General features: G+C 40.2%; 1 protein-coding gene across 1 annotated transcript in view; it reads left to right on the forward strand.

Annotated features, from left to right (window-relative positions):
• Positions 1 to 1,963: 1,963 nt before the first annotated feature.
• Positions 1,964 to 22,108, forward strand: part of ATP13A4 (ATPase 13A4) — a 37,183-nt gene continuing 17,038 nt past the window's right edge. Inside the window, exons 1-13 of the mRNA XM_014888843.2 lie at positions 1,964 to 2,026; positions 9,456 to 9,629; positions 12,089 to 12,223; positions 14,437 to 14,507; positions 14,600 to 14,680; positions 15,516 to 15,585; positions 16,413 to 16,547; positions 16,963 to 17,035; positions 17,635 to 17,766; positions 18,956 to 19,126; positions 19,565 to 19,722; positions 21,192 to 21,380; positions 21,694 to 21,755. Of these exons, the coding sequence (XP_014744329.2) occupies positions 1,964 to 2,026; positions 9,456 to 9,629; positions 12,089 to 12,223; positions 14,437 to 14,507; positions 14,600 to 14,680; positions 15,516 to 15,585; positions 16,413 to 16,547; positions 16,963 to 17,035; positions 17,635 to 17,766; positions 18,956 to 19,126; positions 19,565 to 19,722; positions 21,192 to 21,380; positions 21,694 to 21,755 (1,514 nt within the window). The remainder of the gene's footprint in view (positions 2,027 to 9,455; positions 9,630 to 12,088; positions 12,224 to 14,436; positions 14,508 to 14,599; positions 14,681 to 15,515; positions 15,586 to 16,412; positions 16,548 to 16,962; positions 17,036 to 17,634; positions 17,767 to 18,955; positions 19,127 to 19,564; positions 19,723 to 21,191; positions 21,381 to 21,693; positions 21,756 to 22,108) is intronic.

The following is a 22,108-nucleotide window of genomic DNA, read 5'->3' on the forward strand; positions in this document are numbered from 1 at the left end:
CCTTGGAGCTGGAATAAAACTACAAATAGTGAAAAGATTATATGAGCCTTTATTCTTCCCTGGAGACCCTGCTTTGGTGGGATCTCTGCATCTCTCATCTCTGTGCCAGTGCAACCAAGGACCCGTGTTGCACCATCATCTGCTACAGGCACTAGAAAGAGCAAGGGTGATGTTTGGGAAAGCAGCAAAAGCTGACCAGGCAGAAAAGGCATGTGTGACAGTCCTGTTTTTCACCCCTGGCACCTCCCAAAATAATGAATCATTTCCCAAAATCATCAGCCTGCCTTAAAAAAGGTACCTTTGCAGTTGTTTCCTGTCTGTTACAGCTTCTAGATAGCAATGCTCATTTTCCCCATGTAATCAGGTTTATCAGAAATGGAATTTATTATGTTCTTTCTTTCGAAGTTTTAGTTTATACTGTGACACTCCTATAATGACTGGAGTTCCCTTTGCTTGGTCTCAAAAGAATAAAATGGTAATTTGAGAGGCTCAGAGCAAGTTGCAGTGGGAGGAAGGAGAGGGTAGCACTGAAGTTGGGTCTAGAAAGAACATTGTTCCCCCTTGATCTTGTGGAATAAATCACCCTTACACAGCTTCGTACAGATATATTCTTGCCAGTGCAGCCTCTGCCCTGGGCTCCTTTGGGAAGTGTCAAGGTAGGTGTCAAGGCAAAACAACTTGGCTCCAGTGCTTATCACCAGCATTTTCAAACACATCTGTCCCTGTACTGTGTATAGGTGCACATCCGTTCGTATTAACTGACCTAATTCCTTCATTTTCTCTTTTCTATTTCTTGCATTTCTCTGTTTCAGTTTGTTTGAGCTTGCCCACTGGAGGATAGGCAGTGGTCTTTCCTATTGCTTGAGATATGGACTGGTACAAGTCCATGCCTTATGGCAGCAAAATGCTGAGGAATAGGAGCTAACTTGATACCTCTGGATTTGTTTCAGTCACCCTAGAAATAATGTTTTAGTTTTTTTAACATACTTGCTGGAAGAACAGGTTTGCCTTTCCTGACCTCACTCCTAAAATATTTCTTGTGTAACTTCTTAAAAAGTAGCGAAGTACAAGGAAATAGTAGTGAAATGGGAATGAATCACAAGACTAATCAGCAAATGCAGCCAAAAAAAAAAAAAAAAAAAAAAAAAAGATGGTAGAACTCTCAGTGTTGTTTTCCTGCCAGCTTCCTTTTGGCTCTGATTTAAAGGTCAGAGACATCTTATCCAGGTTACTGATAACAGTGGGAAACTCCAGTTTTCCCCAGAAGTGAGTAAATAACCTCAGTGATGTCTCCCAAAGTTATATGGTGAGGTCAGAAGACATTCTATGAGGATATTCTCAATAATGAATAAAGGTTCTGGTTACAGATCTACCTGCTGAATCCTGACACACAGTCAGTTCATAAATCCAGCTGCAGAACTGGGGCCCCTTTTTACAGTGCCAGAGCTTGATTTATTTTCCACCGCATATGTGGGGATCACTGCTGGACACTTAGCTCAGACTGGTTGCTAAGAGTGTTAACAACAGCAATGCCTATTTTTTTTTCTTTTTTGGACACACTCCTGGTCTCCAGTGATTCCATAATCTCATGAAGAAAAATACTCCCCTCTTGCCCTCCCCTAAAAGTTTTGTGCCAACAGTGCTTGCTTGCACTTACTAGAGTTATGCTCTGGAGTCATATTGTGGCAAACACTTGTAAGATTGAACTTTTTCTTTCCTGTATTATTTTTGAGTGAATTCTGCATGAACCCTCACAATTGCAAAACTCCAACAACAGAATGGAGGGAGGAGGGATAAAGTGTTACCTGCTAACCCCAGAGAGGGAGGAGCTCCCTACTTCAAACATCATCAGAATTATAAGGAAGGTGTGTACTTAGAGCACTTCCTCAATGTAGGAGTTCAAGCATACTATGCTGAAGACCTGTCCTGAGGGTGCTGTAGAAAATCTCCAGAGGGTCATTTCATGGGGGAAAATCCTGCCAAGAACCATTATGCACAGCTTAACCAGGGAGAAGAGAATGAAATGGTGAGTTGTATCTCTGTCTAGGTCTTTCTCAGCTTGAAGCAGAAGGTGGCACGTGTTCTACAATAAAATGCTACAGATTGCAATTGAGTTATGGCTAGTTGGGGTATTTCCTTGGTAGAAGCATAGTTAAAAAGGGATATATTTATTTTAGCAGAAAGAAAATCAGGTTGGTTGTGTCTGTTGGATTTAACCAGTTATCCCCTCCAACAGGAGATGATGGCTTAACAGATTATTCATGTGATGTTACAAATCTAGATGGAGGTGGTTTAATATGAACTTGAGGGATGGGCAAGACTGGCATCCTCATCTGTTTATGAGCTGGATCTCCAGGATAAGCTCCAGTTAGAGAACTGGAAACCTTGGCTTTCTCCAAAACATAAGAACACCTGTTATGTTTGCATAAATTACTGACAAATGCAGTCTGTTGAATTGCCAACACCATTGCAGAAGCTAGGGTTCCTAAATACAGAACTACTATATTTCTTTCAAGAGTTTCCCAGGGAGAAATGTCTTTGCATGCATTTTGTAACCTTTGGAAATAAGTCTTATGTTTACACAAAATCTCTGGCATGGCACTGCTCTTAAACAGCAATGCTAATGCACGATTGAAGTGAATTCAGTGCTTCTGAGCTGCTTTGGCATTACTGTGTATTATGAGTCAGCTATTCATATGGATTCTGTCCCTCTAACACATTCTGCTGGAGATGTCAGATCCATGATGCACCTGTACAACAACAATTCTTAGGCATATCTGGTAAATGCAGTGCTTCTCAAAATTTCTGTGCTGCAAAGCCGCTGGAGCGCTGCTGTGAGTGCCTGCAGGATTTCAACAGCAAAGTTATTGAAACATAGTCACTTACAAGGTGACACAACTTTCACTTTCAGAAATCCTGAAGAAGTCTTCAAAATCTCCTGTCTGAGATTCCTGTTCCAGTGAAAGAGCCTGTGTCATGTGCAAACATGGATACCTGTTATCTTGCAAAGAAAAATGTGGATTTTCAGACAGCTCTCTCGGCCATGTAGGGTAGGGGAGATGCCACATTTTGCGTAATACAAACCTGGGGAATGCAGTAGAGAGTCACCCAGCAGCACGAACCGAGCAGTGCAGGAAGCACAAGGCACTGGCTCCGAGGGTGGGGACTAATTAGCTCGGTGCAATGCGGAACCCGACTGGCTCCACCGCCCAGTTACTAAACCTGCTGGCAGCACCCCGCTCCTGGCTCTAGCCCTGGTGCTGATGTGCCACTGCTCCCCAGCTCCAAACAACTGCTGGGTTTGTGCCTCTGCTCCACCCTGCCCTGTCCTTCTAGGACTATAAACACCCTGTCCCGCTCTCACCGCTATTGGTGCTGTCTCTTAGCAATGCCAGAATTGAGCTGGAGCTAATTAGGTTTAAGTGGATTGGCTGGTGCTGTGTACAATCACACTATTGTACCCTGAATGTTCACTTCCAGCTATGCACTGCTGAGACACCCAAGCTGTGCTTGTATGGAGCCAGTTATCCCAAAGATGTTCTTGTTTCTCACAAGTATCATACTGAGCTCATGTGTGCTGAATCCGGTGCTCAGGGATCTGCACTGTCAATCTGAGGTTTTCCGTGCAGAGCTGCTGTGTGTGCCCAGTGTTGAGTCAGTCTTCACTATGAATCCAGAGTGTGTGACAGTTGCCATGCTCTCCATGCCTTCAGTGAGTATGATCAGTGCTCATTCACCTGGGGTTCCCAAATGGAAATTGAAGAGAAAATACTTGTGAAGCACTTGAGTAGAAAATGCAATTAAAACTGTAGCCAAATTAAGCTAAATTAGGCAGGAATGCATGTGTTTGTTACATAGATGTAAGAGTGAAAAAAGTATGAGATAGAGGAAGATATCCCTGAGAATGCATGAGGTACTGTAAGACGATGAGAAAAAAAGCAACGTGTGTATAGAAAAAGAGAACAGCTAATGTGTGTATTTGTGTGAAAGGAAAAAAGAAAGTAGTATGTAAATGAGAGCAGCTGTGAAGAAAAAGAAGGCTCTCTTTAAGCAGGGGAGTGAAGAAGAATATGTGAAGTAAAAAGAATTACTTTTTTTAAAATTCAAAGCCATGAAAAATATTTTTGATATTGTTTTCAACCGTCAGTTGAATCTACCTGAAACCAAATTATTAACAAGCAGTTCTTGACTTCTCAAACAAGATCAGATCTCTTGGTCTAATAATGTAACAGCTGACACTGTGCAAGTGCCAGTTCTTCCAGAGTGGAATAGTTCAAGTAATCCGAAAGCATGCATTAATTAATTTGAACTCTGGATGTGCAATGCTTCCATCTGTTGAACCAGCTGTCCAATTTGCTGAGGAAAGTTGGGGAACTCTAATAAGAAGAAATGCTTTGAAGTTTTCTTCTGTATTTCCATTTCTTGGTACAGCTGAGGTGCTAGATAGTTCTGGATTTAAGAGTAATCACTCTGATTTAGGAAATCTAACCTGTATATCTTTGAATGTGTCTTTGGGGTTACTTTACAATTGCTGCAGAACATTTGTTTGAATGAAAGTTCACTCTTCTGCTATGCAGCTAAAACTTAACAAAGTATATTCAGAGCATGAGATAAACTCTCTCTGCATAACCATTTGTAGTACCAGAAAGATCTTATTAGTGTGAGAGAACTCTGGACACAGCAGCTTGCCTCAGAGAGGGCTAATACTATGCTTCCCTTCAGAAAAATATGCTTGAAGATTTTGAGAAGAAGTATATTTACTGTGGAATACAAAGAGGAAGGAAAACACATCTTTATGCTCTCTGCCAATTTGATGTTCTCTGCACAGCTTGGGAATAATCATTCCCTTTGCACAAAACCTAAAATGCAAAGCTTAAGTCTTGCAGAGTAAAAGATTGTGATAGACTTTGACAGGCTGCTGCTTTCGGAAGGATTTGCCAGCAGCCTGTCTTAAGCATGTGTTCCCCCATTGCTTGTGGCTGAAGGAATGGGAGAGCTGCAGTCAGTCAGCTGGTGAACCCCAGTTTACTGCTGCATCTTGGCAGCTGCCTGCCTCCTTTGAGGTGCCACAGTTATGGAAGGAATCTGTTACATTTTATAACTTTGAATTTGAAAAATGTAAGTTTTAAAATTGAAATAAAATCTGAAAGGTACAATCTTGTTGCTAATGGAACAATAGTGAATGTCAATGCTGGTTTCAGAGAGAACAGGAACAAATTTCTGAAACAGGTTCAGGTTGGTGAGAATGAGATTCAGTTATTAAATTGCTTGTGAAACTTTGCCAGTCTTTCAAGTCTAATCCTATTATCTGTTGTTATAGCAACAGGTTGTTCATAATAGGGTACCTGTGTTGGGGTTGCCAGAAATATGACCATTCACAACCACTGTTTATTCTCCCTGATGGTAGCTACAGGCTTTGTTTTCACCTGAATTTGTTTGACTTGTGCATTTAAATTCTGCTGTGCAGATGACCTGGCAGTTAGAGGCAATTTTTCTTTCAAACATAAGTAACAAAGACTTGCTGGACACTAGAGTGATAAGCCCTTGAATGCTGGCTTTGTGTGATTGTAAAAGCAGCTAAGAACCTTACTTGCCGACTGAGCAGGTCTGGCAGCTTTTTCTGTCCAATAATCCTGGCCCCTTCTTAGACCCTTCACTTACAAGTCAAACCACTTTTTTACAGTCACTCTTCTGACTGTTGCAAGTCTCAAGAAAAAGGGGATGTTAACAGATGAGGAAACAAAATTTTACTATGCACTAGAATTTATTAAAAATTATTCTATAGAGATGAGATGAACACTGTATACCAGCTTATTTTGTAGTTGGTGTTTCCTCCTATGAGATAAATGAGACCTTTGGAATCTTACAGACAGCTAATCTTCACTTTATTTCCCACTATTTCCTAGTCTGGTGCACTCAAGAACCCAGATTATTTGACTGTGAACTCTTTTGTATGCCAAATGCACTCATTGAACTCTAAAAACTTGTTCATGCATTAGAAAAGTTGTCATGGTGCAAATCTGTATTCATCAGACCCTCTCCAAAAGAAGCATGTCTGCACCAGCACAGCAAAATGGAACACAGCAAAAGTTACATCCTTAACAACATAAAACTAACCTGACATGCTCTCACTGCGATCTTCTCACCAGGACTTCTGCCAGCCTTGAAAGTATTGTTTGCCATAGTGGACATGCATTTGCTTGGAGATCTTTGTAGCAGATGCCAAGTGAGTCCTAAATAAGGCTTCAAGAATTTCTAAACCCTAATTACTGTAAGTCGTTCATGTGGCTAAACAAACCTGCGCCATGTGTGTGCCTGATCCTCCTTTTTTCATGCACATGGTGGATACCTCTGTTATGGGTCTAATATTCACCTTCTTTGTGGAAGATAATAGTTTTGAGAATTCTTCTAAAGAATCTAATTTTTACTTATCTGACAAGTGAGAAGTTTCTGCTTCAGAAGGAGTTATTCATGTATTATTTTTTTTTTATGAATGCAGCATTCATTGCTATAATCTTTCCAGCTGAAAGCATAGGGCCAGAAAAACCTCCCCAGCTTAACAGAACATTCTGTACTGAAGTTAAGCATGAAAGGTTCTGGCTCAGGGAACTTTGGCACAAGTCAAATTTGGAGCTCAGTCTATTTCCCTGCCTAGCTTTACTTCTCAGTGACGTGGCCCAGGTGACCCGCTCCAGACATTTTCAAACCATGGTAAACTATTTGCTTTGGCAATAGATTCCTTCATGGACATCCAGATGCATCAGTTAACATTTTGTTCTTTATTCTTTATTCTTTCCCAGCTAAGTCCTTGTAGAACTCCTAAACAGCTTTATTCAGAAATGTCACACTCATCAAGACATGAACCAACAAACTGGAACCAACTCTCTGTTCATATGGCAAATCATGCCCTCGAAGGGTCAGAAGAGCTCAATGGTATCCCTCATCCTATCTGTCTCTCTGTCTGTCTCAGAAAAGTCCCTTGTGAGAAGCAGCAAGATCCACACACAGCATAATGAATATCTTAAAGAGCATGGTCTTTTCTTCCAAGATGCGCTGTTTTCCTTGTTTGCTTCTCTTCTGTATTTCAAGATGAGGAATACTGATGCATGCTTGGTTCTGGGGAGTGTCTTGGAATCTATAGATTCAAATCACTTTTTGATTTGAAACTACTTTGCATATATTGGTGCATGATTTCCTAGACAAAAATACAGAGAAATACAGAGTTTGCTGTAGTTTTTTGGTTATGTTGTTGTATCAGGCTTGGAAAACCATTTCAGTGGAGAAGAGCACTTGCAACAGAAGATGATCCCAAATGACTGCCAATCATGTGTAGAGCATCCACCCTCTCTCTTCTTAATTCTATTAGTACAGCCTTACTGACTTCTCAGACATTGGGTGTAAGACACAAAAACTGAAAATTAAAGGAGTGATTCATGGGCAGAAGCAAGATGCACACAGCAGCAATCCTGTTCTTCCCCACCCTGATATTCATGCCCATCCCAATTAAAAAATACTATTCCAGTTATTCCAGGTCCAGCCATATACTGAAGGAAGTCGGAAGGTGTGTTCTTTTAACAGTTCTTCCCTTAGGCATCTCTGTCTCCTTGGGAGATCCTTTGTCTTGCTGACAAGCTGTGAAGTCCAGATCCAAGCACCTGGAACCTGCTAGTAAGCAATTGCTGTGAAGTTCACATTGTCTTATGTACTATTCTGTATGCTGGTGCTGGCACTATTAGTTTAACCTTTTTGTTAAGGTTACAGCTAGAGAGAATTGAATGGAGACCCTTTACCTTTATAGAAGCATGTGAATTTTAATTGCACATGACTGCCACACCAACTACCTCCTAGTGACCTTGCCTGTCTGCTGTCCTCCATGGGCTTCCTTCTACCAGCTGCAGAGTTGCCTTATTCTCTTGGTCTGCTCAGAGATTATAGAAACCTTTGAAAATGCTGTGTATATATCTCACAGGTGCTATAACCAGGTTCTGTGCAGTGCAGGCCACTTTCCTGTGTTGTTTACCATACTTTTCCTCCCAGTTGCTGACTTTTTCCCCTTAGAAACTTCTTGGAGATTGCCTAGGATGATGGAGTATGTCTTTTGGAGAATGCCACAGAGCAGGTGTGCCGAGGCAGCGTGTGGAACCACAGGGCAGGGCCCTGTAGTTATATTTCACATAACAATAAAGACACCAGCGCAGAACCAGGAATTATGCATTAGTCATCCCTACAATTACACTGCCTTTTCTTCTCACCTTTTAAATGGATCTTGCAATATCTGCAGTTGCAGATATCTGATCCTCAGAAGCAGATTGCACAGTTGCTGCAGATATACTTGGAAGAAGGGAATTGAGGAACCTTAACCCTTATGTTAGCAAATTCTCCTGGTCACCTGATGTAATTGCATCAGTCGTGGAATCTCCCATCTTAGCTTAGGCTGCATTTTCTGCATAAATTCACTGTATATATTTAATTTCAAGTTTGCTAAGTCCCTGCCAGGAAATTTGGCCACAGTACCAAGACCTGAAGCTCTTGAAATGTAATGCTGACAGACACCTCTTTGATGTTTTGGGCAAGTCACCTTGCCTCACTGTAACAATTTCCCCAGCTTTAAAAATGAAATAATAATGCCTACTCATACAACTAAAATGAGTAGCTTCCTTTGGCCCTCTGAACATGTAAAACATTCTGCAAGTGTTCATTAGGTGTTCTTACTAACTATTATTATTATTATTATTATTATTATTATTATTATTATTATTATTATTATTATTATTATTAATATGTTAGGCCAATGGCACATTGGCAAGCTCCAAAATTCCCATACTGGGGCTGTCATGGAAGATGGCAACAGCTACAAAAGCCAAATCTGTGCCAAGTTGTGCACAGCAGCTTCAGCTGGTGCAGGCACACAGTGTCATTCATCACCAAGCAGAGACACTGGCTGAGTCTCTGAAGTGTAGGTGCATTAGTGCAGATCACTGGTAGAGCAGAGGAGCAGCCCTTCTTATGCAGCAGCTCTGCACTGATCACTCACATTCCCCTGGTGCAAATGTACTTAAACTCTGCAGCTGTCTGACCCTTAAAAAAGCTAGCTGTCAAATCTGAATTCCTGACTTGCAATAAAGGTTTGAACCTCTGTATTTTGCTATCATTCCTTCTCATGCACACACAAAACAGTGTCTCATGCCGAGTTTCACAACTACATAAAACTAATGGTCAGGCTACAGCAATCTGGATTTTGTGAAGGTGGATTAAAAGTTCTTTTGAAGATGCAAATTTTTGGTAATCATGCTTAAGACACATAAAGTAGCCAAATACAAGTTCTATGGCTTGTTTTTCACGGTTCCATACCTAACAGAACCCATGAGAGAGCAGTGAATGACAGGAAAGTATAGTACTCCAGGCATTTCTTCAGGAGAAATAGTAATGATTTTTGTCTTTTCTTTCCTGTACAGGACATATTTGGCTACAAAACTCAAGGCTGTCGAAAGGCTTTGTGCATTGCTGGATACATCTTGTCCTTTGGGGCTCTGAGGTTGCTGTTCTACTGGAAGCCAGAGTGGGATGTGTGGGTAAACTGCATCCGATGCAGCTTGGAAGAAGCAGATATTGTTCTGCTTAGAACAACAGTAGGTGCCTACTTTAATATTTTAATTAGTCCCTAGTAGGTAGCTATTTGGAAGGTGAATTAACTGTAAGGTGTCCAGTTAGCTGAAATCTCTTACATTGCTGGTTTCCTGCAATAATGTCTTATGTGTACCATTGTTGATCTAAAGAATTTCAAAGTATTCCACAAATTATGTGTATGATGATGATGGGAATGGAGGGTAACGGCTGATCAGACAAGCTGAAAGATATTGGGGTGATAAAACCCATAGTATCTGTGGTTTCAAGACAAGTTTGTTCTCAGTTCTTCCTCTTCCCTTCTACCATCCCTGTGCTTTCTACTTTGTAGCATCATGATCCAGATTCTAAAGCATCTCTTTGTTTGGCAGTATCCAGCAGATCTCATTTCCCTCACGTGGCTGTTCTGGTGAAGGTGTCCTTCTCTACCAAAATTTATCTACTGGGCCAAATTAAAGATTTGTCTAGCAGTGTCCCCAGAAGTGTCCAAGTGTGTCATGAGGGATCAGTATGCAGAAGAGGCCAAGCCTACACTGCTTGTTTTCTTGGCTCTATGTTTCCATTTTCCATCAGCCCTTCCCCATGTTCAATAAGCTTGTAATCGTGCAGTTAATGCTTTCAGAGCTGGTATATTTTGCTGGTAGTTTCCTGACACAGGTCTCTGTCTGCTGAGGACTGTACTGGAGCACTGCAACATATGCAAATTCTGGTTTTATTTCATGGAAGCTACTGCAACACTAAAGAAGCGAACTGAAACTTGGGTCTGAGTCCCATCTGAGCCTGAATACTCCAGGAGCTGGCAGGGTTGGTTTACTTCCAGAAATTTGATTTGCTCTGCTTCAAAGATTCCTGAACAATGGCATTTTCAATGTTTGCTATTGCAAAATAGATCACTTTCTGCCTCTGTGTTTCAGCTGCCTTCTTAAATGAGCAGAGCAGCATGCAATTAAAATCCCAGGTTTTGAAAATCACAGATCTGCCTGTTGAACACTTTATAATTAAACAATCTGCATCCTAATAGTCTGGGGGTATGTTTTTTCTTATTAAAAACATCATATTAGGCTTAATATCCCTTTTTAATCTCCAATTTAGTTTGCATTATTAATTACCTATTTTTGTGAGTAATTTTAAAAAGATGTGCCATGCCAAGCACTTTTCAAATAAATTAGTTTTTAAATGATTCTTTGTGTAATTAAACAGGAATTGAATCATATTGTATATTCTTGTTATCAAGAAGCTTTCTCAAATATGCTCTGAGTGTTTGAAATTTAAGATTTCCTTCGTGATTCTTTGTGTTAAAATGACAGTTTTGTTTTGTTTTGCTATATTCTGATTATATCAGTTCTCAAATGTGATGTCTACTGCTAATGAGGATACAAGTAATCTCATCAGCTCGATCCTTGGAATTATCTTTTGCTTCACATAAAACCTTAGTTCTTAATTCATCATTATCTCTGCATTTGCAGTATAAGAGCCTATTAACTCACTTTTGTTATTGAATTTTGATTCACTTTAGTTCAAATGATGAGCACCTGTGTTATTCACTGGTTCCCATCTCAATCTGCATCCCAATGTCTACTCATTCTGAAATGTAAATTAAAGATAAATATCAGAAAATAAATGTTATTCTACTGAAAAGACCAGTTTAAGTAGAAAAGTGGGCAAATAAGATATATAAACATTATTAAACTTATTTTTTAACACTTAAACTATTCCAAATGACTCATATTTGGTACAGAAATCTTTTTTACTGTTCTTCTTTTCAATTAAAGTTTCATAACTGCAAAACTGCTCACACATAGAATGTAAGTCAGTCTCATAGTTAGCCTTAATGCATGTAATTCAGTGTTTGGGACTGAAACTTAGCGTGTGGCTACTCACTACAGTAATTGCTCCAATCTCTCAGACTGTACTACCAACACTTGTTATCAGGCAGTTTTAATGTTCAACTTACTTTAGAAAAAATGGGAAGGTCATGAACTCAGTTTGTGGTAAAAGCTTGTCTAAGGTGCTGTAAGTGTTGACACACGTCTTGAAATGAATGTTAACTCAGGAGTGACTGTAAAGTCACTGGCACTAAACACCCATTTTCCAGCACAGCGCTGTGTTCCTTTTGATCTTCCCTTTACAGCGAGGTCACTGCATCTCAGATTGTCCTGTGCCTGCCCTGTGTTTGCCTGTCCTAGATCTTGACCTGGGTGTTCACATTCCATCCTTATCAGCCAAACACCAGACCTGTGGTTGCTGAAGTATTTGCAGTACTCACATTTTGACAGGACAGTGGTTCTGTTCCTATTCTAATGATTTTTCTCCAAGTCACAAGTGTTGGGAGGCTTCTGTTGGCTAATCCTTAAAAAAAGCCAGAGTAGTGCTCTAGAAAGGCTACTGTAATTACTGACTCCAAAGTGAAAGTGAATTTGGTCTGTGTTTGGGGCAAATTGTAACACTTATCTTCTGTACTCAGGATGATTTTCGGATTTATTCTCGTAAGACTGTGACATGGATCTCGGTGTCTGCATTTATAAAAAGTAGATCAGATTATCTAGCCACTGAGGAAGACTCAATCTTCAGCAAAGCCATAATGAAGCCAAGTTTGCAAGTAAGTATTCCCTGCAGCATCTGGGAGATGATGGCAAATCTCAGCCATGCTTCAGGGAGTGAAAGTGAGCTGTGAAACACATCCAGCTAAGAATCTTGCAGCTTGAGGAGCACAGTGAGCTGTGGAAAAAGAAGAGAACTGTACTCAACAGTACTCACCTCTATAAAAATCCTCTCTTTTTCTGAAGGGGTTTATGAAATGAGAATTCTCACTATTTCTGAGGGAAAACCTGTATTGTAAGTAGGAGAGCTTCAGAGACTGGGATTGGCAGTGGAGAATCAGAGTTCCAAAGGGAAAAAACATTCTTGGCATAAGAATCAGAAATTTTGGGGTGTCTGTGTGTCTGAAAGGAGACTGTGCAGAACTGAACGAGCTGCCCCAGTAACATGAAAACAGGGATGAATGCAGCTAATGGGGAATAGAACAGAAAAGTGCCTGAGTGACATCAATATTATGTTTCATCAACACATTTTGCTTCCCTTCCTTTGTATGCACCAATTTGTTCTTTGAAGTGCATTTGCTGGAGTCAGGTAAACAGGAGCCACTGTTAACTGTTCTTGCAAAAATGTGACCTGACCTCTGCCAGTTCCATAGATTTGAGATCCCAGGGAGACACTGGGGAGAACGTAGAGGATGGATTGATCCAAGCAGATCTCAAAGTCCCTCATGAACTGAGTAAATGTAATTATCCCATGTCTAAAACATGTACCAGTTCAGTTACGTGCCTGGCTTAGCATTACATGTTAAGTTTGTGTGAGCAATAGGAATTGCAAAATGACATATTTGCTAATATCTGGCTCTTGATTATAGATACTAGAGCACTACACTGAGGAATCCAGACTATTTTCCCTTTCAGGAAATACATTTCTAACTTACTAGAATTCCTTTTTATATCTACAACAACTTTTAGTAAATAATTTCAATATAAACATAACTTCAGCGGAGCAAAGCTGTTGCTATTTCCACTGTGCACATATATTAATGTACACAGGAAAGTTTAGTGCCAACTAGTTTAATCAACTGGCACAATATGAAGAAAGTGGAGGCAGGTCTGTAACATTCTTTTGAGGATCAAATTAGTAGCATAAAAAAGCCAAATATAGCCTCAAATAATAAGCCCTTTGAGTACCACTTTCATATCAATCAAAACATCTAGATAGAAAAGACCAAATTTCAAAGCAGCAAAGAGAGAACAGTTTAACCCTTCCCTAGCAATTCAAAAGCCTCTACTTATAAGTCAATTATAAAGTGTTTTTCCCATTTAAGCTCTCTAAGTCCACAGAGTTGTGTGTAGTGCCCAAGAACTGTCTAAGGACGTCTTCTGGCAGGGTGCTGAGTCCCGTGCTTCCCACTCCAGTTTTTAGCATTGCAGATATTGCAGCTCCTATTGCATGAAATTCTGACTTCACACCTATTTTTAAGTTAATGACTGTGGTTATAGCTCCATTTTGAGTCAGTGCATGAGCTGGGTCTAGATTTCATTGGACTATAATAATGCTTATTGCACTGGGTAGGGAAGAGTTCCCTGGAGCTGATTTCTTTATCACTTATGTGTACAGGTGTATAGCACTGCCTTCTGCCAGCTGATAGTAAGTGCCATTATCTCTGATAGGCTTTGTTATTGTTGGACAGGACAGGACAGACTCCTCTTGCAAGTTATAAATGACAGCGTGTGTTCCTAATGGATAACTGCTCTGCAAGGGCTTAGCACTAGCAGTGACTCAGTATCCTGGGATGGCCTTTCTTGTCTATTGGCACATCTGTTTAGCTGAAGGACTCAGCACCATACTTGGAAATGGCCCAAAGGCCCCTGCTTTCCTCAAAGCCAGACAGAAGACAAGGCAGCTGTTGGCTGAAAACAGGCTTTTCCAGCTGCTTGTATACCCACCATGGCATCAGTAATCTCTTATGTTCATTCTGTGAGATCAGAGTGAAGATTATTCCTTTCTTCACGAAGAACACTGCTTTAGACTTGTTTGACCTAAAGATCTGTAAAGCTTACTGGAACCTGCACTGAGGTGGGGATCCCAATCTGTAATTCAACTAGGGAGTCAGTGTACGCAATCCTGTCTTGTCTCCCTCCTTGCCCCCACAAATTTCCCTTTATCTGTACTTGACCCCTGTGAGGATGCCTAGATGAGTTCTGTGAGCAAGCCTCAGAGTATTTTTGTTTGCTGTGTTGCATGTATTGTTGTCCCTGTTTTGTTTTCCAGGTGAAAACTATACAAGTGCAAAAAATCCGCTATGTCTGGAATATCTATGAAAAACAGTTCCAGAAAGTTGGGTGAGTTCATGGCACTGGTTGCACAAGTCTCCGAGGAGGTCGAGCATCTTTGTGAATAATGTCCTAAGGAAAACACTCCCTTTCTATTTTAGAGTCCTAGAAGACCACTACACTTGCTCAGCAATACATGATAAATTTGGTTCTGGTCTCACCTGCAATGAACAGAATGTCAGGTACACATTTTAAAACATGAATATTCAACATATGGATTTCAAAAGATGTAAATTCATTCTGTTGGTGCACTTCCCAGGAGTTTTTTTTGTATTTATTAATATGCACATAATTTTAGATGAAACAGCTGTGCATAGAAATATTGAATGAAAAGGGCTAGAGAATGTTGTTTATTCCTTGTCAAAGTCTTTGAAGTGTCTCAATGTTCATCACTGTTATTGTTCTCAATCAAGAAACAACTATGTCCCGTAACTAACTTTAAGCAGTTCTTATTTGGAGTAACAGAAAGTCCCTGTGAAAGAGTGCAGCTAAGTTGTGTGTTTGCTTCTTCACTGAGGCCCCAAATTGACTAATTCTGGTCATTGAACTTATTCTCATAAACTACTGTATCATTAAGCAAGTTACAGAACATGTATTTATGAAACTGCTAAATAGATAATTAATCTTCAGTTCATTGAACTGAACCTTAGCTCATGTCAAATCTTATGTTCCAATCACTCTTAATTTTTTGCAAAATTATTTGGGTTTGGATCATTTAGTTTTAGATGCAGAATTCCTTTGTTTATGGTGTCTCACAGTAATTTCTGTATGATGCAAACATTTGTCTAATAGATTGTGTTACACCTCTTGTCTGCATAAGTAAACGTCACTGGTACAGACATCTTTTCTGACATTAGCACTGTAGGGGCATTTAAATGTCTTTTCTTGAGGAAATATCCTCTCAGCCTTTAAATTGGGATCAAAAGAAACTCTCAGGACTACTGAAATCTGCATTTTCTTGAGCAAGTGACATTGTCACTATTTTATGTGTGAGTGATGTATCTTTATCCTGTACAGGAGAGTTATATGTGGGCCAAACACTATTGATGTTCCAGTGATCCCTATTTGGAAACTACTCATCAAAGAGGTTAAGCATTTCTGTTGCTTTTATTCTAAGCTGCTTGGGAGGCCATGTGTGCATATAATTGATTCTTTATCTGATTTAACTTCCCACTACTCATTCTTCAAGCACATCTTTTTCAAATCCTGTTGAAAGCTGCTCCATGAAATAATAATAAATTCATTCATTGTTCCTTGTTCCCTATCCTCCATCCCCATGCCTGTGTATCTGCTGGGTATTTCTATGTACCTGTGTTCAGGGAGCTCTTTCTGTTTGCCTTCTGAGGGCCATTGAAGGTTTCCAAGCTGCACTGGAAATCAAACCTTCCAGACAAGGGCTGTCTATTAATTTACAGAAATTAAGTGACCAGCAGTACCTGGTACATGCCTACAGCTGCAGAGAGATTCAATGAGCTCATGATTTTGGGCACAGCACCTCACAAAGCACCAATATCTCTTTATCCTTATCTTAGACAGGAACAGCCTATATGTGCCCTAAACAGGGTGTTTGTGGCAGTGTGTTTATGGTATGTGAGCTCCATGCTCACAGCACAATCTACTCTTCTCTCACCTTTGTTACATGTCCTGTAAGAAGCAAACAAAACAAGGATTGGGCTGAGTCATTAACATCCCAAAAATTATCCCATTGGCCCATATTATTTGGCCTTTCTGTCAGATGAAGATGGTCTGATCTGATTAGACTAAAGTGACTGCTAAGAAAATTACGAAGGGGGTCAGAAGTCACAATACTTAATGTCTCTTATTCCAGACCTTTTCTAACAGGTTGGACTGCCTGGGTATATTGGGGCCATTTAAATGTGGCCAGCTCTTTACTATTGCTTTATCTCCAAACAGGTCCTAAATCCATTTTACGTGTTCCAGCTGTTCAGCGTGTGTCTGTGGTTTGCTGAAGATTATATGGAGTATGCCACTGCCATCATAATCATGTCTCTCCTCTCAATATTTTTGACTGTATATGATCTTAGAAAGGTGAGACATCTCACATTTTCCACGAGGCAGATTTACTTCTAATGTCTGGGAAAGGCCAGCATGTTACAACATGCACACAATGCTGCTAGACTTACTCAGAGGTTTAGTCTTGTGACATTGTGCAGTAGCAGGTGCAATGGCCTGATCTCCTAGTCGTCATAATCTCTGTGTGGTACCTTACCCACATCCTCCCTTCCCCATTCCAGTGCTTCTCTTTGTAATATTTTGTTACGCTCTCCATAATTAGGGTGGGGAATTTCTTTCTCTGTGTAGTTGTTTAGTTCCTGGTAGAGCCAGTACCCAGTTTCTGAAGGCTCTCATAACCACAAATAACAAAAGGAAATAATTGTCAGTGGACAAATTGCATAATGTAAGTAAGATGTAACACTTTTGTGTGTTCTTCTTTAATTTATAGCAATCCATTAAACTGCACAAACTGGTTGAGTCTCATAACAACATCATGGTCACTGTCTGCAGAAATAAGGAAGGTGACTCCTCTATGCTTCTTTTTTTCAATATGTTTTGTTTCTATAGCAATTTATATCAAATCCAAGCATGTATAGTAACAGATTTATTCTAAAGTGGTTTTCCTCTTTTGTTTCTCAGCTCAGTTAACTCACTTCTGCACATAGAATTAATTTGACTTAGAAATATGTTGTGGTACATCAAACATACTAATAATTGAGTGCGGCCTTAGCAGAAAGTTGTCAGGAAAACGAAGTAATTTTTCTTAAAGCAGTGCCGACATAGCCAACAACATACCCACTAAATGGCTGTGAGTCCACCTAATTGCTCCATGCAAAGTCTGTTCATTGTCAAGGTATCTAGAGCACACCTCAGTGAGGTCCGTGCATTGGAACAGTAACCATTGGTTGGGTTCCTGGATAGATAAGGAGGAATTCTACAGTTGGAACTGATGCCTAGGCGTTTCTTCAATATTGGAGGTTGTATACTTAGGTCCTACTGTGGTCCTTCGTTTATCAGCCATTATAAAGAATTCTATTCAGCAAGTAGTTCCTTGTATTTTTTTCCTCTTGCTACAGAGAAATATATGAAGCACAAAGTTTGTATTACTTGTCACTTTCAGGTTTCCAAGACCTGGAATCACACCATCTTGTTCCTGGAGATATGCTGATTTTGAAAGAGGGCAAAACCCTTTTGCCTTGTGATGCCATCCTGGTCAGTGGGCAATGTACTGTAAACGAAAGCATGCTGACAGGTACAGCTCCTCCCTCCCAGGCTTGCCACCTGAACACCATCATTGCCCTATGGCTTCAGCCAGTGACACAGCACAGACTGTGCTATCATGCACATCCCTTTCTGTGAGACAGTCCATAGCTGACTGAGAAGGGGATTCTTTTGGTTTGTTATAATAGAGATTGAATTGTTGTTAATTGTCTAAACAGGCAATACAGACTTTAGGAAGGGCAATTTATCCTTTTCTACCTTCCTGGGGTGCAGCATTTAGGAAAAGGTGATCTGATTAGAAGGGAAAGAGTGGACAGTGAAGAGGAGTTTGCAGGACAGGACAGGAGAAGAAAATGAATATGAAGCAAAGTTGTTCCTACAGAGGGCCCATAGTCTCCTCTGGCTGCAGGGGTTTCTGTCATTCACTGGGTGTCTCATCACAGCAGCATTTCCAGCCTGTGGAGTGTCTGTCTAGCCCTCCAGACACAGCCTCATATTGCTGTGATAGCAGTGGAGGACACACCAAGTGGGAGAGTCACTGGAAAGCAGAATTTTTGGTGCAATAGGAGGTCACAGTTCTATTTTTTGTCTTTAAATTTGGTCTTGGTCTGAATCAAACTGAAACTGACAGTTATGAAATTTCAAATAAATGAGAAATTCCAGAAATATCTTTAATTTAGAAAACTTCGGCTGTCACAAAATATTTCTTCTTCACGTTAGTGTCTGCTTTGACATATATAGGGTATTTGTCACCCGTCAAGCACTGAGCTAAAGGCCCTTCTTTTTATTAGAGAAGGAAAATAGGGAATATCATATTCCTATCTGCTTGAGGGAGTGTGTAGTGACCTGCACATAGGGTTCAAATTAGGTAAACAGCTTGTGATCATTCAAAGGCAGTCATGCAACACCCGTTCAGGCCTCTTTTCAAGTCTCTACATCAACAGCCAGAGTTTGGAGTCCTTGGACTGCTTTCAGTTCTCAGACTTACATGAAGCTGCTGTGCTGATACAAAGGAAAACTCTTCTCTGACTGTCTGTTTGCTAAGCTTTAGGCTCTATTCACTCTGAAGATGTCAAAATATAGAAGTAAAATTTCTGTAAACTGGTTTGTCTAGTAAATACCTTTGACTTACTGCCTCTTTGTCTAGGTATTTATTTGAAAGTCAGCAGGCTGTTATTTAGTGTACTGCGGTTTTCCTCATGTGAGCTAATCTTCCCTAGGAGAAAGTATTCCTGTAACAAAGACCCACCTACCACGAACTGATAATTTCAAGCCCTGGAGAGTGTACTGTGCAGAGGATTACAGAAAACATGTCCTCTTCTGTGGAACAGAGGTCATCCAGACCAAGGCAGATGACAGAGGAGTAGTGAAAGCTGTGGTGCTGCGGACTGGTCAGTCAACACTTGAGTTCACTTTTCCTTCCATGATTTTTTCTCACTGGAACAGTCTGACAATGTATCAAATCACATTAAGTTAAAGGCACTAATCCATATTTACAACAGACAGATGGAGAATCATTTTCCTGGGCTGGGCTAAGTTATTATGCATTGTTTCTTTTTGCTTGGCATATCTTCTACAAAAACTGCCGGCATATAATTATGAAGAAGAATTTTGCTTTCCTTCTAAGATAGTGATAAAAAATCCTTCCCCCTAAGACAAAAATAACTATTTTCTATATTCTGCAGATAAGGTCACATACACAGAAATTAAACACCTGGGCCTTCTTTCACAAGTTGTAGAAATTATGAATAATTTTGAAACCCTCCATTCTTTGCAGAGAATTTTTTGAAATATTTTCCCCTTGGAATGATTTTGATTTGTCTTTCCAGGTTTCAACACAGCCAAGGGGGATCTGGTGAGGTCCATTCTCTACCCTAAACCTATGAACTTCAAGCTGTACAGAGATGCCCTGCGGTTCCTGATGTGCCTTGTAGCATTTGCTGCCATTGGAATGATCTACACCGTGTGTGTATTTGCACTTAATGGGGTGAGTTACTAAATGCAGGAGAAATGGTTCACCTGAAACCCTTTCAAAACAGTTCACTCATTTTCATGCAATAAGATCAATGTGAGAAGAGTTATACACTCTAAATAGTAGTTCTGCAAATGTTAAAGTCTAATTGATTTAGAACTTCTTCAAAACCTTTCAAGAAATCATTTCATGCCATGATAACTATACATACATGTAAATTCCAAGTAATAAGTTGCAAGGTTGGTAATTTTTTGAAGAATTTTTCTCCTGGGGAATAATCTACAATCATTTGGCACAGAATTTATGTCCCCTTAGGATATCAAAGGAAGTGTGTTTAAGAACATATTCTTGTGTCTGCTTTGCAGCTTCTCCTTTTTTCCCTTTTAAAATTTAATTTAACTTCCTCATTGTAATATGTAAAATACATGCTGATGTTATCTCAATCGCTGAAATTGTCTTGTCAAACTTTTAAGATGTACTAAATTCTTTCTCTTCTGTGAGGGTTTATCTAAAGGTGAGCAGTAAATACTTTATTCTAACATAATATAGGTACTCATATAGAATAATAGGTAATAATAGAAAATATTATCAAACTGGTGTGTTCTGTGGTCTGAGACAGTATCAATGAAGGGAGAACCAGAACGTGATGGAAATTTGGCACATCAAATGCTGCAGCATGATTTGTGGTCAAAGTCCCAAGCTCAGATGTAGTAATAGTAGATCACTGTGATGGTTTCTAAGTGTTTCTGAATCGCAGACTTGCTTTAGTTTTCAGTGTCTCAGTCCTGGGACCCCGATTTGAAAAGCATTCCATTCTTTAGCATTCGTATCAACTGCCCAGAATAACAGTGACCACACTCAGCATCCTGGCAGTCAGTTTTACACTAATCTCTAAGCTCCCAAATCACAGATTGCTTTTACAAATGCAACTGTTACTTCCATATATCTTCCTGCAAGTAAAAGCAATTTTCTTTCACAACTCCTAGAACATAAGGTCGGAAGAAATCATTAGCTCATACATTCTGCCCTCATTTTCAGCACCATCCCATATGTCTCACCTGTCACCTTAACATGAGTCCAGAGCTGTGCCTGTAGGCATTTGGATGAATGCCCACATAAGTAGCAGATTCCTGTGTGCTGTGTCATGGGAAAATGGGTTTGACTGAGGGTGTAATGATCTAGCTGGCATGTTTGAACACATGTGTTTTGGAGGAGGCCATGAACTCTGCCTGGCAGGTTTGTTTGCATGGAGAATGGATGAAGGCCTGGAGGCTGCTCTTTAGCAGTGATGAGGCTTTAAACCTCTGGTTAAATTAAGCCTATTAATTTCTTAGGGAGATGAATACATAATGGACCACAGGCAGGAAACAGTACAGCCTGGAGCAGCTGCAGTGGAGGGGAGGAGGGATGAAGAGGGCTACACTCAGTGCAAGCAGCACTCCTTGCAACTCTTTTCCTGATAACTGTCCTTGTTATTATCTCAGGAGGAGATAGGAGAAGTGGTGAAGAAGGCTTTGGATGTTATCACTATTGCTGTCCCACCAGCTCTGCCAGCTGCCTTGACAACAGGAATCATTTATACCCAGCAGAGGTTGAAGAAAAAGGGCATCTTTTGCATCAGCCCACAGAGGATCAACATATGTGGACAGCTTAACCTTGTCTGCTTTGACAAAGTAATGGCTAAGTGGTGGTTATGCCCTCACTGGTAATGGGAGCCATGCTGGGGGTGGGAGGCTGAGGTTTGATTGAGCATTTCCATTGTATTTTAGAAACTCAATGACCAGTGCTGTGTACTTAAGTTCTTGTTGTCTGAACAGAAGCTGTGGGAAATTCTCGTTTTTCTTGGAATCTATGAATTGTCTGGTAGCCCTTTTGCTCTGCACCATGCTCGTATTTTTGGACAGTAACTTCTTAAAATAAGTCTTGTTTTTTATTCCTATTGAAGCTCTCATGTGGGAAGTAATTTAAATGTACATTTTAACTTAGACTGGCACCTTAACAGAAGATGGCCTGGATCTTTGGGGTTTGCTGCCCTCTGAAAGAAGCTGGTAAGGCTCCTTGACACACCAATGGCATCTAAATTTGGTGGGGGTAGTGATTGGATGCTTCCACTAGACAAAGGACCAAATCTGTAAAACAATTATTGTTAAACAGTTAAGCAGTTTGAAGTTCCCCATGTTTCAATTTTAAATTTTATTTCTATATCCTCTGGGAAATTAATTGTTTGCCTTATCCCAGGGGTCCTGTTCCACATGAAAAGATGCACCCACTGTTGCCAGCATTTGGCACAGCATGTCTGGGCAGACAGTGTTCAGTAGACAGGCTGGGTTAGATCTCAAAGCTGCATTTCACCCCAACCCTTTATGACAGGAAGTCACTGTTACTTACAAGATTGACACTC

This window comes from Sturnus vulgaris, chromosome 10 (assembly GCF_052056855.1).
Source record: "Sturnus vulgaris isolate bStuVul1 chromosome 10, bStuVul1.hap1, whole genome shotgun sequence".
In the NCBI taxonomy this organism is placed as follows: domain Eukaryota; kingdom Metazoa; phylum Chordata; class Aves; order Passeriformes; family Sturnidae; genus Sturnus; species Sturnus vulgaris.